The 16,224-nt window shown below is 38.7% G+C and overlaps 1 protein-coding gene across 4 annotated transcripts in view; it reads left to right on the top strand.

Moving 5' to 3' along the window:
• The window catches only part of gemin2 (gem (nuclear organelle) associated protein 2), a 35,847-nt gene extending 25,158 nt beyond the window's left edge, over window positions 1–10,689 (top strand). The window contains exons 8-11 of one of the 4 annotated variants that reach the window (XM_060829100.1): window positions 2,209–2,277; window positions 3,913–4,023; window positions 9,700–9,758; window positions 10,527–10,689. In XM_060829100.1, coding sequence (XP_060685083.1) covers window positions 2,209–2,277; window positions 3,913–4,023; window positions 9,700–9,758; window positions 10,527–10,563 — 276 coding nt within the window. In that variant the 3' untranslated portion in view covers window positions 10,564–10,689. The remainder of the gene's footprint in view (window positions 1–2,208; window positions 2,278–3,912; window positions 4,024–9,699; window positions 9,759–10,526) is intronic. The other 3 variants (XM_060829101.1, XM_060829103.1, XM_060829102.1) reach the window with 3 other exon arrangements.
• The last annotated feature ends 5,535 nt before the right edge of the window (window positions 10,690–16,224 follow it).

Below are 16,224 nucleotides of genomic sequence, written 5' to 3'. Positions count from 1 at the left end.
ATTGTGGACTTGTTGGGCCAAATGGCTTGTTTCCACACTGTAGGGATTCTAATTTCTAAGTTCTTTACTACCTGGGGTCCTACCATTATTGTTGTAAGCCTCACCCTTGGTTATTATATCAAAATGCAACACCTCATGTTTATCCAGGTTGAACTCCACCTGTCATTTTTCAGCCCATTAACACATTTGATTCTCTACAATGGCACCAATTTTGGTGTTATCCATAAATTTAGTAACCATGCTTTCTAAATTCTCATTCAAATTATTTACATGACAAACAAAAGAGGACCCAGAACCAATCCCTGCAGAACACAGCAATTCGTCAGCCTCCAGTGGAAAAGCAGCACTCCCACCATTACTCTGTCTCCTGCCATTAAGCCAATTATGTATCCAATTGGCAAGCTCACCCTGAATCCCATGTGATCTAACTTTACTTAATTAGCTTACCATGTGAAACCTTGTCAAGTTTTTTTACCAAATTCCAAATAAACAATGTCTACTGCTCTGCCATCATCAATCTTTTTTTGGTAATTTTTTCAAAAACCTAAATGACATTTGTGAAACATGATTTTCTTCACACAAAACCATGCTGACTATCCTTAATCAATTTTGGCCTCTTTAAATGCCCATAAATCCTATTGCTTTATTAAATGGAATCTTTCAACTGTTGAGCTGCAACATTGCCCATATACCCCTCTCAAGCACTTTAGAAAGCATTTAGATTGGGTGTCTCAATAGCTTAGAGGATTCCTGGCTATTTTTACTCAGTTTCCTAACTTTAAGTATCTGAACAAATTGATCACCCATAAGTTGCATCAGTGGCTAAAATTGACAAGAGCTGCACCAGCATTGGCTTCTAATTAAGCAATCTGTTCTGTGTGGAGATGCAATAATCAATTTGAGGGAAAACTTAAACTAATATGAACATTTTAATGTGTAAAGTTTCCCAGTAATATTTCAGTGTAAAATATTGCAAAATGAGAGTCTTTTTCAGAAATAATCTTTCTAGCACTGTACCACTCTGTTAGTTAGTTTCATGATGTTATGGACTAAGCCAGACCCCCTCAAAACATTTCAAGAAAGTAGCCCAGACTCTAACTTTACTAGTTGTTTTAGACAGGTGTAAAGTGAATATTCCAGGAGGGTTGCAGTTGGTCAAACCACTTAGTTTTAAACAAAACAGAATTTATTTACAAGATTATCAAATGAAACACAAGCAAAAGAGAACAGAATACAGAATAACTTAACCTAACAGACCATCCCAATTTAATAATGCTGTTTGTAATACTTGCAACAATCCACATAAACCACCCTTGGCACAAAAGGTAAAAATCAAACAAAGGGTCTGAAAGTAGAGAAGTCCGAGAGAGAGGAGGGTCAGCATGGACCTGCTTCTTTGAATCAACAGCTTTTTTTTCCAACTGCCTAATTGCTTTCAGTGAACAGCCAGACCAAACCAAACCAAACCAGAGAAAAGCTGAGCTGGGAGAACTGATCATTCCCCTTTTATTGTACAAGTGCTCTTTCTTAAAAACTTGAATTGGAAGAGCCGGTGTTGGACTGAGGTGGATGAAGTTTAAAAAAATGACACAACACCAGGTTATTGTCCAACAGGTTTATTTGGAAGCACTAGCTTTCGAACCACCTAATGTAGAAACAGTGCTTTGAAAGCTAGTACTTCCAAATAAACCTGGTGTTGTATGATTTTTAACTTCAAAAAATTTGAAAGCCTTTTGCCTGAGGAAATATCTATTAGCTACAATCAAATTGGTCCTAAAACCCAGACATTTTGGAACCTGTCTTTTTGTAACCTCTTGGGGGAAAAAAAACAAGGACAGCATAACCCTGTGAAAGGAGCAGCAGCATCAAAATGAATCTAGTTTCTTTTTCATGTGTTCATCACAAAACCTGTTTATATCCTAACTAAATGTTTTTAGATACTGGTTTTGATTTTCAATCCATGGTATTCCAACTGCTCAGATGAGGATAGCCTACATTGTGATTTCTTAATTGGATAACTAAGCTTAATCAGTTTCCAGTTTTAGCAATACATTAATCAGTACTGGAAATATTTGTTTTGTTAAATCTCTTGCAAGATGTCCATACAGATTGCATAAATGCTTCCTGTGTCAGACTTAATTGTGCTTTAGTCACTTGTTTCTGTGTAACTTTTGCAAGAATATTCATGATTTGTTTTTACTTTTTCAGCCTACTGTATTTAACACACTGGAGTATCTAATTAACTGGTTTGGAGATAAAAAATTATATCCAGAACTAGTAAGTAATTTCTTCCCTCTGGTCTACGTTGTTTTGTTTTAAATCTGTTGGAAGTATCTTCTTTTGGCAGACTGCCTGTTGCTGTAGCTGACCATAAATCCTGAATGTGCATAATTTATTTGAGACATCAAAAAACCTTTTTCCATCCTCTCTCAGTTGGTCTACCAATGCAATACAGCAGTAGCAAAGGCAACTAGCTATACCAACCTTGTATTAACTTTGATATGTCTGATCAAAAAAATCAAACGCATATTATAATTTTATTGAACTTCTCTATTGTTAAGAATAGATCCTTTGGTACACCCAATCTAGCTTAATTTACAATTGAATTTCAACTTTTATTAATGCCTTTGGCTGGACTGGCTTACCCTTTGCAACTTTTACAGAAAGACACTATTTTTAGTTACCATTGCAATTGTTTAATTGTTTTCTAACCAAGTTTACCTTTAACCAATAACCTTAGCAACACTTACCTTATCACTCAAGGTAACCATGATAACAGGATTGAGTGATGAGTTACAAAGAAAATCTGAAACAGTAACTAACCTTCTTTTGAGTAGGATTTTATGTAGGCATTCAAAATGATAAAAGGAATAAACAAGGTATTTTCCCGATTGATAAGTTGAGATCAGGTGACCATGATCTCAAGAACATAAATTTATAGGCAGAACAAGGTATATAAATGGGCTTTGCCAATAATGACTGCTAAACTTATTACAGCAATCAAAAGGAATTGAATCATTGATGAAAAGAAAATTGCTATGGGGTGTTTGGGTGGGTTCTTGTGGCTTAGTGATAGTGTCCCAGATTCAAGTCCTACCTGCTTCAGAAGTGTCATAATATCTCTGGACAGTTTGATTTTGAAAAAGGGGAAGAAGTGAAAAAGAAATAGTTATGGGGGAGAAAGCTGCAAACTTGGGGTAGATTTCCACTGGCCAGTTGTTGTCAGATAGGGACTCAGCTACACTTACCTTACGCACTTATGCTTAACACAAGCTGTTAAAGTGAACATCAGGACATCTAAATGTCAGACTATGGCAGCTGACTGCTGTGAAAAGAGAGTGGGGTTTGTCTACTCTACAAAAGAACTGTCAGAATGGAAGTAAGGCTGCAAATTTGAGGGAGATCTGAGCAAACTCTCCTCTCAAATGCAGAGCGTCCTCCTTTTGTTTTAAAAAAAAATGATTGGCCAGAATGGCAATCTACATGAGACTGTCACTCCTCAAAATCTGGCCAAATAATTTTGTGGAAAAAGCAAACTCTTAGGCACATTCTCCTAGTGCATGTGGATTTCAAATTCTAGTTTTCTTCCTCAAAAATGCCTTTAGTTCTGGGAAACCTCTTAATGGACAATACTGCTGTTGCCATTTGTTGATTATTAACTTGAATCGCAAAGAGTGTGGTTAGATCCTTGTCTAACGACCGCCTGATTAGGTTCTGGAGCTTGAGAACTTTTAATCTTTTTCAACAGTTTATTCTTTTTGTGCTTCTCCAAACCAACTCCTATGCAACATTGGCCCTCTAAATTGTACAACATGTTCTAAGGACAATCTACCAATTCATTGTGAAGAGGGTGATCCCTATAGACCATGTATAGTTTGCTGTGTCAGTGCTGTGTTTGAATTTTTTTCACAGGGCAGATGGTTGTATGCACTGTTAGCCTGTATAGAAAAACCACTACTACCTGAGGCCCATTCACTTATTCGACAGCTGGCTAGAAGATGCTCTGCAGTTCGTGCTAAACTAGTAAGTATTTGTTGAATTTTTTTTATAGGAAACATAGTAAATGCATGAAATTTTAAAATGGCTTTGTTCAATGTTGGAATTTCATTCTCCTTACACTTTTCATAACCGAAATATATATATATATATATATATATATATATATTCAATTTAATTGTGGCACAGTGTTCTGTTTGTGTCTATGTAAATATTGTTTCTACAGTCTGCAAAGCTAAAAATGCATTTACTGCAGTTAATTACTGAATGTTTTATTGAAGGTAAGTGTCAACATCTATTACTCCAGAGCACAGTAAATAACAGCTTCATTGCATTAATCAATGTTGTCTGTTGCAGTACAGACTGGGGTGGGAGAAAAGATATTACCATCAGGAATAATAATTTCTGCTGCACAAGGGGGTGCTGTTTCAGCAATACATAACAAAACTGGGATATATCTATCTCTGAGGTTGTGTCAATGAATGATGATAAATAGGAAGTGAAACTGCTGAACCACGTTTATCCAAGCCCCAACCTCTCTTTATCCTTATGGTTTTCTCCCTTCTCTGAAGTTAATTTTTTCTCAGAATATTTTCAATTGTTGTCTTCCCAAATGGCTATTCTTTCTAAGTCCAGACAGTGGTGTTAGTGGATTTATCTAGCATTGCAGCTCTTAAGATCACACAACACTGCATTTGAGGGAATGAATCTGGGGCTCTCTGTTTGTAAATCAGTGGCTGCCGCCTGAACTATTCAAGAAAGTAAGAATTACGTTCGATTAATTTCTCAATTATCTTCAGTATATGCTTTTGAAAGATAAAGGCTGCTACAATGCTCTTTCCTCTTCTAAGGCATTTCCTGAGAACAATTAATGAGCACTGTAGAGTTTTTTTTTAAAAAAGTTGCTGATTTCATGTCTATCCATCAGCAAACAGATCTTTAAAGTGTAGGAGCAGAAATAGGACATTAACTCTCGAAGCATGTTCCACTATTAAGTTAGATTGTAGCTTTTCTGTAAATTAATTCCACCTAGCAGTCTTTTTTAACCCACCTTAATATAAAGCTGGAAAAACATGGGAGTGATTCCAAAATTGCTGGTGCAGAGAGATCATAAACAGTTTGGTTCATTTTAGATTAGATTAGATTACTTAGTGTGGAAACAGACCCTTTGGCCCAACAAGTCCACACCGACCCGTCGAAGCGCAACCCACCCAGACCCATTCCCCTACATTTACCCCTTTACCTAACACCACGGGCAATTTAGCATGGCCAATTCACCTAACCCGCACATTTTTGGACTGGGAGAAAACCGGACCACCCGGAGGAAACCCACGCAGACATGGGGAGAATGTGCAAACTCCACACAGTCTGTTGCCTGAGGTGGGAATTGAACCCGGGTCTCTGGCGCTGTGAGGCAGCAGTGCTAACTACTGTGCCACCCACTAGTTGCAAATTTACAGTTATTGATTCTTCAGAAACTTTATGGGCTGGAGTTTATGTGCCTCCACTTGGTCTATCTTCCTTTCTCCATAACTAGTGACATAATGAGGTTTTTAAATTGGATAGTGGGGGCAAGGGGTCAATTCAGAAAGATGTGATAAATGAATGAGTGAGTAAAGTCAAGACAAAACAGAAAGGTATTAATATGGTAAATGATAAACAGATCATGACAGGAAAGGATAGAGTATAAATTTGTCAACCAACAGCTAAGATTAGAATTTGCAAAGAGGATTAAAAAGTGGAAACTGAAGGTGTTAGCAGATACAAAATGGATGAACAGAAAATGCAGATAGGAATAACTAAGTGCGATCTGGTAGCCATTACAAAGACATGGGATGACATTAGTTGGAACCTGAATCTTGAAGGGTGCAGGGCACTTTCAAATGACAGTAGTAAAAAATGGAGGGGTGGCTTTGTTGATCATTGATTTTGCACAATATGGAGAGATGACTTCAGTTGCAGAAACCAAGATGTGGAATCTGTTTGGGTAGAAATGAGAAATGATGATAAGGGGTTACTTGTGGGAGTGGTGTAAAGGTCCCCTGACAGTAACCGCAAGGGTGATGCATAAAAAGAAGAAATAATGAGTTTGTCAGAAAGGCAGTGGGAAATTCAATCTGAATATTGACTGGAAAAGCTAGATGGACAAGGTAACAGATGAGGAGTTCATAATTTTTTGAGTAATTTCATAGAACAAACATTCCTCAGCCAACCAGAGAGCAGGCCTGGTTTTGTACAACAGTAATTAATCTCCTATTGAAGGTACCCCTAGGTAACAGCAAGCATAATATGACTGAAATTTACTGGCAGTTTGAGTTAGAGAGGAGTAGGTCAGAGAATTTTTGTAAAATTTAGATAAGGACATTTAGGAGGCCATGAAAGCAGAGTTAACTAAAGTGAGTTACAAATTAACTTAAAGGATAGGTCAGTAGTGATGCAGTGGCAGACAGTTAAGTGGACATTTCAAAATCTACAGAATAGACTCAGTGAAGCAAGCAAGTAAAATTCCAAAAATTCCCTGTCTGTGGTTAACTAGAAATACAGAAGTAATAGTATCAAACTTAAAGAAAAAGCATTTAATTGTGCAAAGATAATTGGCAGGTCAGAAGATAAATTTGAGTCTAAAAAACAGCAAAGAATCAAAAAGTTTAAGAAGAAATTATTATATTAGGACAGAAAACTAACCAGAAATTTAAAAAAAACAAATAGTAAGTTTTCAGAAATATTGAAAGAGGAGTGAACAAAGTGAGCTTTGGTCCAAAAGAAAACTCGGTTTATGAATTAATAGCTGAAAATAAGGATATGACATGAATTTTGCATCAGTCTTCACTATAGAGTGTAGAAGTCACATGCCAAAAGGATTGATAAATTAGGAAATTGGAGGAGACAGATTTAAGCAACTCACAATCACCAGTGAAGTTGTCACAATCACCTGGTGTAAATTGTTGAAATTGCAGACTTAATGAGTGCCTGAGTTCTGATGGACATCATTAGTCATCCATGCCAATCAGACATCCTAAACTAATCTAGTCCTATTGGCCCATATCCATCTAAACCCTTATTCATATATTCATGCACACATTTCTAAATGTCATTGTACCAGGCAGCTCATTCCATATACACACCATGTTCTGCCTGAAAAAGTGGCCCCTTAGATCTCTTTTTTGAATATTTCCCTATCCCCATAAACCTGTGCCCCTCTCGCTTTGGACTCCACTACCCTGCGAAAAAGACCATGGCTAGTTGCCCTATCTGTACCTCATGATTTTATAAATTTCTAAACCCCCTCAGCCTCTTACACTCAGGGAAAATAGCCCTAGCTTATTCAGTCTCTTCCCCATAACATAACACAAACTCTCCAACCCTGGTAACACCCTTGTAAATCTTTTCTAAACCCTTTCAAGTTTCACAACATCTTTCCTATAGCAGGGACACCAGAATTGTATTCCAAAAATGGCCTAACCAATGTCCTCTGCTGCAACATGACCTCCCAACTCCTATATTCAATGTAATGATCAACAAAGGCAAGCATACTAAATGCTGCCTTCACTATCCCGTCTACCCGTGACATCACTTTCAAGGAACTATGAACCTGCACTCCAATGTCTCTGTTCATCTACACTTTCCAGGATCTTTAACATTAACTATAAAAGTTCTGTCCTAATTTGCCTTTCAAAAATGCAGCACCTCACATTTACCTAAATTAAACTCCATCTGCCACTCCTCGACCCACCAGCCTGATCAAGGATCCATTGTACTCTGAGATAGCCTTCTTGGTTGTCCACTACACCATCAATTTTGCTGTCCTCTGCAAACTTACTAACCGTCCTTCCTATGTTCACATCCAAATCATTTATATCAATGATAAAAAGCAGTAGACTCAGCACTGACTCTTATGGCACCCCGCTGGTTACAGCCCTCCAGTCTGAATAAAAACAACAGGCAATGTCAAAGCTTCCAATAAATCATTCTGCATCTGCCAAAACCAGTCAGAACTGGTTTTCTTTTTCCCTGTTTTTTTAAAATCCATGTTCTGCCATTGGCTGGTTAGCATCAATCTCCCATGATTGACCAACTCAACATCCAACCAATTGCCAGTCCTGGGCATAGCAATACTCAGGCCCACATCATCCAGTGTTCTTTACGTCAGTATTTAAGTTACATAATCTTCTAGCCTGATTACCAATAGCAAATAACAGCATTTGTTTTCTTCTCTTTTAAAACATGCAGCTGTTCAAAGTTCAACGAACCCTTACCTCAACACTCCATTCCATCAAAAAAAATGAAAGAAATATAGTGAAGGTCACCATACAGCGGGGGCAATATATGAAACCATATCTGGAGTACTGTGTGCAGTGTTGGTATTCTTACTTAAGGAAGGGTGTAAATGCACTAGAGACAGTTCAGAGATGTGCTATTAAACTAGTAGCTGGAATGGGTGGGTTGCCTTATCAGGAAAGGTTAGACAGGCTACACTTGTATTCGCTGGAGTTTAGAAAACAAAGTGACTTAGTCTTGAGGGGTCTTCACAGGGATGGTATGGAGATGATGTTTCCAGCTTGTAGGTGAATCTAGAACTAGGAGTCACTGTTTAAAAATGTGTTTCCTGTTAAATGAGGTGAATTCTTTTTAAGGCTAAAAATTCTGTAGAACTCACTCTGCTTCCATCACCTTTTTGGGGAGACTTTGAAAATGTTTAAGGTAGAATAAATGGATTCTTGTTGAGCAGGGTATGAATGGTTATTGGGTGGTCAGGAATGTGGATTTGAGCTTACAATCAGATTAGCTGTGGTCTCATTGAATAGCAGAACAGACTCAAGAGCCGAATGGCCTAATCCTGTCCCTGGTTCGTATGGGGCACATAAAATTGGCAGTGGCCTATCCAACACTCTTCGTGCCCATCTCACACTCTCCGCTAATGTACAGATGGTCACTGGTTGTTGAAATCAGCAGCTGGCCTGCCATATGTACATAACTAAGGGTCTATTGAGCTGGTTAAAAACTCAATTGACTCAAATTACTCTGCCCACTCTGTAAAACAAGCAGCCAGTTAAGACACAGGATAGCCTGCTTTTATGGAAAGTTTTAAAACTGCCAATTGTTAAAGGGTGCGATCATTGAGTGGTACCTTTTGTCTACTGGGAGACTGCCTCAAGCAGGTAGCAGCACCTCCTGCTCGCATACCTAAGATGAACATGCTTCAGCATTTCAGCTCGCTTGTAACTCATTATGGCTGCAAGATGAAACCCATCATCAGTTTCAAAATCAAATTGCTTTAGTTCAATTAGTAGCCATACCGTATCTTATTTTCTAGTACAGAAATATTGGGTATTTATTTAATTATTTGCAGCTTGTCAAATGTGAGAAAAATGCTACTTTCTTTGGCTAAAGGTTGTTGTGGGTATAGAGTGATGGCTCAGCTGCTTGTTGACCACCAAAATGACAATGTATAACCCTGTATTAAACAGGTGCACTGCTGTGGAATAAGAGTGGCAGGGAGGAGCTGGACACTTCACCCTGCCTCTTAGTGACTGTCTGTACTGCCATTTGTACAGCCAAAGGTAACTGTGCTATCACCATAGAAAGTTCAAGTGATCAAGCTGCAGATCTGTTGAATTTTGTATGCTTTTATATTCCAGTATATTTTTTTCAAAGTCCATTTCAATCCCTCGCAAAAATAATTTTTATTAATTTTTCTTCTAGGAAAATCCAGAAGATGCAGAATTGTCAGCAGTGAATTTACTTATTTGTTTAGTTGCCAGGTATTTAATAATTTGTTGTCGACTCCATATCTGCATATTTAAGAGTTTGTCAAATTTGAAAGTCTTATCTTTAGAGTTAACCAAGGAAGAATGGAAAGAAGAAACTGGGAACTGTAGACCAAGTGGCATAACATCTGTAATAGGGAATATCCTAGAATTTGTTGTTGAGAACATGGTATTAGAGTAATGGAAAATCAAAATATGTAAGTGTTAATATGGTTTTGTAAAAAGAAAACGATGAAATATTAAGGTCCAGAAAACATTGGATAGTGCTATATAATAACCTCATCTCTTATACACCAAGGTTGGGATAATATTTCAGCATGACTAGGTATAACTAGTGGAATTCCATGAAGATCAATGTTTGGATCTTGGCTACTTATCAATACCAGATGTCATAAATTTGAGTACACAAAGATAAAAGCTGTAAGAACATGAAGAAATGTAGACTGATTAGTGACTAGACAAACAGATAGCAGATAAGGTGGGGAAGTGTGAAATTATTGTGCTTATGAATGAGTATTAAAGACAAACATATGGAGAAAGTTTGAGTCAGTACAGGTTTGCCAAACAAATCTACAGTGAAACAAAAAAGAATATAATGCTGAAATTTAAAATGAGTTTAAGATCTTTGAATAAATTTATATAGAACAACCATCTTAATTCTTTTCAGAATTGAAATTTATTGAAAAACAGGAATTTTCTCTGTAGAAAGTAGCTGTGTAAATATTACATTATAAAAATTAAGTTAATTTGTTTGCTTTTCAGGTATTTTGAACAGAGTGATCTTGCAGATAATGATTAACATGATTGCAGTCTGGAATAAGAATTCTATAATTTTCAACTTATTACATTCTTTTTTAATGTGGATTCTATTTTGATGGACAAACAATGTCTGAAATTTGAGGATATTAAACATTGCATTTTATCTTCAGTTTTAAAAACAAAGATAAAAAACAAATTGTCAAATAACTTTGTTTTGAATAAATAATCTGACTAGTTTTGGAATGGTTTGTTGTTGACTGATTTAATTATCAAACTAATTTTTGCAAAACAAAACCTGTGCACCAAGTTATTTACTGAAGGAATGAAGCCACAAAATTCCTAAGTTTAAACAAGACTTTTTTTAACCATATAAAAGTCAAGAATGCTAACTATCTTAGCTCACTACTTATGCAGATTCTCTTTCAGAGCCAGTTAGATTAATCCTGGTAACTGGTCAGAATATCATTGATGGAATGTCATAGAACATTACAGCGCAGTACAGGCCCTTCGGCCCTCTGTTGCACCGACCTGTCATACCAATCTGAAGCCCATCTAACCTACACTATTCCATGTACGTCCATATACTTGTCCAATGACTACTTAGATGTACTTAATGTTGGCGAATCTACTACCATTGCAGGCAAAGCATTCCATAGCCTTACTAGTGAGTAAAGAAACTACCTCTGACATCTGTCCTATATCTATCACCCCTCAATTTAAAGCTATGCCCCCCCGTGCTATCCGTCACTATTGGAAAAAGGTTCTCCCTGTCCACCCTATCTAATCCTCTGATTATCTTGTATGTCTCTATTAAGTCACCTCTCAACCTCCTTCTCTCTAACAAAAACAGCTTCAAGTCCCTCAGCCTTTCCTCATAAGACCTTCCCTCCATACCAGGCAACATCCTGGTAAATCTCCTCTGCACCCTTTCCAAAGCTTCCACATCCTCCTCATAATGCGGTGACCAGAACTGTACACAATATTCCAAGTGTGGCCGCTCTAGAGTTTTGTACAGCTGTAGCATAACCTCATGGTTCTGGAACTCGATCCCTCTATTAATAAAAGCTAAAATACTGCATGCCTTAACAACCCTGTCAACCTGGGTGGCGACCTGTGTACATGGACACAGAGATCTCTCTGCTCATCTACCCTACCAAGAATCTTACCATTAGCCCAGCACTTTGCATTCTGGTTACTCTGACTAAAAAGTGAATCACCTCACACTTGTCCGCATTAAACTCCTTTTGCCACCCCTCAGCCCAGCTCTGCAGCTTATCTATGTCTCTGTAACCTATAACATCCTTCGTCACTATCCACAACTCCACTGACCTTAGTGTCGTCTGCAAATTTACTAACTCGCCCTTCTATGCCCTCATCCAGGTCGTTTACAAAAATGACAAACAGCAGTGGATCCAACACAGACCCTTGCGGTACACCTCCAATAACTGGACTCCAGGATGAACATTTCCCATCAACCACCACCCTCTGTCTTCTTTCAGAAAGTCGATTAATGATCCAAACTGCTATAACTCCCACAATCCCATTCCTCCGCATTTTGTACAATAGCCTACTGTGGGGAACCTTATCAAACACCTTACTGAAATCCATATACACCACATCAACCGGTTTACTCTCATCTACCTGTTTGGTCACCTCAAAGAACTTAATGTTTATGAGGCACGACCTACCCATCTCAAAACTCTGCTGACTATCCCTAATCAAATTTATTCTTTACTAGATGATTATAAATCCTCTCTTTTATAACCTTTCCCAACACTTTACCAACAACTGAAGTAAGGCTCACGGATCTATAGTTACCAGGATTGTCTCTACTCCTCTTGAACAGGGGAACCACATTTGCTATCCTCCAGTCTTCTGCCACTATTCCTGTAGACAATAACGATTTAAAGATCAATGCCAAAGGCTCGGCAATCTCCTCCCTGGCTTCCCACAGAATCTGGGACTTTTCACATTCTGCAGGATTTCTAATACCTCTTCCTTGTGAACCTCAATCACACTTCGTCTAGTAGCCTGTATCTCAGTAATCTCCTCGACAACATTGTCGTTTTCAAGAGTGAATTCTATTGAAAAATATTCATTTAGTGCTTCTCCTATCCCCTCTGACTTCACACACCGTCCCACTACTATCCTTGATTGGCCCTGCAAAATGAGCTGATTTAGGGCAGCATGATGGCTCAGTAGTGCTATCTCACAACACTAGGGACCCGAGTTCAATTTCAGTCTTGGGTGACTGTCAGTGTCAAATTTGCACATTCTCCAGGTGTACTGGTTTCCTTCTACAGTCCAAAGATGTGCAGGATAGATAGATTGGCCATACAATGGGCCTTAATGTTTTTAAGAAATGCTTTGTCTTTGACAAAAATACCAAAAAAGACTGACTATTCCAATGCTCTCCAGTATCCCAAGCAGATGTTCGCAGGTAAAGGGATGGCTGGAAAATGGGAAGCCTCCAGAAATGAGACAACAAGAAGCCAGAGAAAATATATTCCTGTCAGGGGGTGAAAGGGAAGGCTGGTAACTATAGGGAATGCTGGATGACTAAAGAAATTGAGGGTTTGGTTAAGAAAAAGGAAGCATATGACAGGTACAGACAGGATAGATCGAGTGAATCCTTAGAGTATAAAGAAAGTAGGAGTATACTTAAGAGGGAAATCAGGAGGGCAAAATGGGGACATGAGAGAGATTTGTCAAATAGGATTAAGGAGAATCCAAAGGGTTTTTACAAATATTAAGGACAAAAGGTTAACTAGGGAGAGAATAGGGCCCCTCACAGATCAGCAAGGCAGCCTTTGTGTGGAACCACAGAAAATGGGAGAGATACTAAATGAATATTTACTGTGGAGAAGGTTTTGGAAGATATCGACTGGAGGGAGTAGATGGTGACATCTTGCAAAATGTCCAGATTACAGAGGAGGAAATGCTGGATGTCTTGAAATGGTTAAAAGTGGATAAATCTCCAGGACCTGGTCATGTGTACCCAAGAACTCTCTGGGAAGCTAGAGAAGTGATTGCTGGGCCTCTTGCAGAGACAGTTGTATCATCAATGGTCACAGGTGAGGTGCCAGAAGACTGGAGGTTGGCAAACGTGGTACCACTGTTTAAGAAGAGTGGTAAGGACAAGCCAGGGAACTATAGACCAGTGTGCCTAACGTCCGTGGTGGGCAAGTTGTTGGTGGGAATCCTGAGGGACAGAATGTACATATATTTGGAAAGGCAAGGACTGATTAGGGATAGTCAATGTGGCTTTGTGCATGAGAAATCATGTTTCACAAACTTGATTGAGTTTTTTGAAGAAGTAGCAAAGAAGATTGATGAGGGCAGAGCAGTAGATGTGATCTATATGGACTTCAATAAGGCGTTTGACAAGGTTCCCCATGGGAGACTGATTAGCAAGGTTAGATCTCATGGAATACAGGGAGAACTAGCCATTTGGATACAGAACTGGCTCAATGGTAGAAGACAGAGGGTGGGAGGTTGTTTTTCAGACTGGAAGCTTGTGACCAGTGCAGTGCCACAAGAATCGGTGCTGGGCCCTCTACTTTTTGTCATTTACATAAATGATTTGGATGCGAGCATAAGAGGTACAGTTAGTATGTTTGCAGATGACATCAAAATTGGAGGTGCAGTGGACAGTGCAGAGGGTTACCTCAGATTATAACAGGATCTTGATCAGATGGGCCAATGGGCTGAGAAGTGGCAGATGGAGTTTAATTCAGATAAATGCAAGGTGCTGCATTTTGGGAAAGCAAATCTTAGCAGGACTTATACGCTGAATGGTAAGGTCTTCGGGAGTGTTGCTGAACAAAGAGACCTTGGAGTGCAGGTTCATAGCTCCTTTGAAAGTGGAGCTGCAGGGAGAGAGGATAGTGAAGAAGGTGTTTGGTATTCTTTCCTTTATTGGTCAGAGTATTGAGTACAGGAGTTGGGAGGTCATGTTGCGACTACAGGATGTTGGTTAGGCCACTGTTGGAATACTGCATGCAATTCTGGTCTCCTTCCTATCGGAAAAATGTTGTGAGAAACTTGAAAGGGTTCAGAAAAGATTTACAAGGATGTTGCCAGGGTTGGAGGATCTGAGCTACAGGGAGAGGCTGAACAGGCTGGGGCTGTTTTCCCTGGAGCGTCGGAGGCCGAGAGGTGACCTTATACAGGTTTACAAAATTATGAGGGGCATGGATAGGGTAAATAAGCAAAGTCTTTTTTTGGGGTTGGGGAGTCCAGGGCATAGGTTTAGGGTGAGAGGGGAAAGATATAACAGACCTAAGGGGCAACATTTTCACACAGAGGGTGGTACGTATATGGAATGAGCTGCCAGAGGATGTGGTGGAGGCTGGTACAATTGCAACATTTAAGAGGCATTTGAATGGGTATATGAATAGGAAAGGTTTGGAGGGATATGGGCTGATAGGTGGGACTTGATTGGGTTGGGATATCTGGTCAACATGGACAGGTTGGATCGAAGAGTCTGTTTCCATGCTGTACATCTGACTCAACCAAAATTCTGCTACCTGTATCCTAATTTGTACAGGACCAGCTCACCCATCACCACTGCACTTACTGCTCCATATTGATTTCCTGGCTTCACCAATACTTTGGACAGGAAGAGGAGAATTTTAAGCAGTTCTATGTTCTCTATTCTCCCCATCTTTGTGACTTCTTTCCTGCCATACAATCTTCAAGAACAGTGTTCCTCCAACGCTGGATCCAGCGTACTCTTTATTTCATTCACTACAACTTTGGCAGTTGCACTTCCAAGATTCCCAAATTGCACCTTTAGAGATCTAGCATTTAAGTCGCACCCTCGAACAAAAATATACCGTGAGTGCTTCATGTGAGCATTAAAGTCTGAAACACCCACGTTAGGGGATCTTAGGGCAGATGACCAAAAGGTCTTTTTTTTCCTATTTTGTAAAAGAAAATTGGTGCAAACTCCAAGGAGCCAGTAAGAAGATTAAAAAGATGAATTTTAAGGAATGTCACACACTGAAGTTTAGTGTTTTATCAGCTGAAGGAATAGCTGTCAGTTATGCAGTCAGTAATTAAGATAGGGGAATAGCCAGAGAAGTGTTTGAAAATGATCAGTTTTTTTTTAAAAAAGTGTTTGCTCAACCAGGAGCTAATGTAGCTGTGTTAACTAAGGTTATGAGGAAGGGTCACTCAACACGAAACATTACTTCGGATTTCTCTCCACATTCGTTACCACTCCTGAACTTACAGCAATTTCTATTTTTGTTACTAAGATTAGTCACTCTTCCTAATATCTTCTCATGACTTGCTGTCTGCTTTTAGTTATTACACTTTTCAGCATTTTGGGACATTTCCCTATATGAAATGAATATATTCTAAGTAAACAAACTACTCTCCATAGATACTACCTGACCGTGGCATTCTATTTTGGATATTGTGGGATTACAAGTTATGTCAAAACAAAAATATCACTTCAGTAAAACTTGATGTCCAAGGTGAAATTTGTATTTGGCTGGAACAGATACAACCATTGTTTAAATTTATCTTGAACAAAACTCAGTTTCTCTCCCTTCAAACATTATTTTTCCTATTAACAAAACTTACAAATATAAGTTAGAGTTTGAAACACTGGTTTATACAAGAACTGGGATAAGATATGGTGATTTAGTATTTGTATGTTGGAAAAACAGCAATGTATTTTTCATCGTTTTAT

This window comes from Hemiscyllium ocellatum, chromosome 8 (genome assembly GCF_020745735.1).
Source record: "Hemiscyllium ocellatum isolate sHemOce1 chromosome 8, sHemOce1.pat.X.cur, whole genome shotgun sequence".
Taxonomy (NCBI): domain Eukaryota; kingdom Metazoa; phylum Chordata; class Chondrichthyes; order Orectolobiformes; family Hemiscylliidae; genus Hemiscyllium; species Hemiscyllium ocellatum.
Note: the sequence above shows the minus strand (reverse complement) of the source record. Positions and strands in the feature narration are given on the sequence as shown.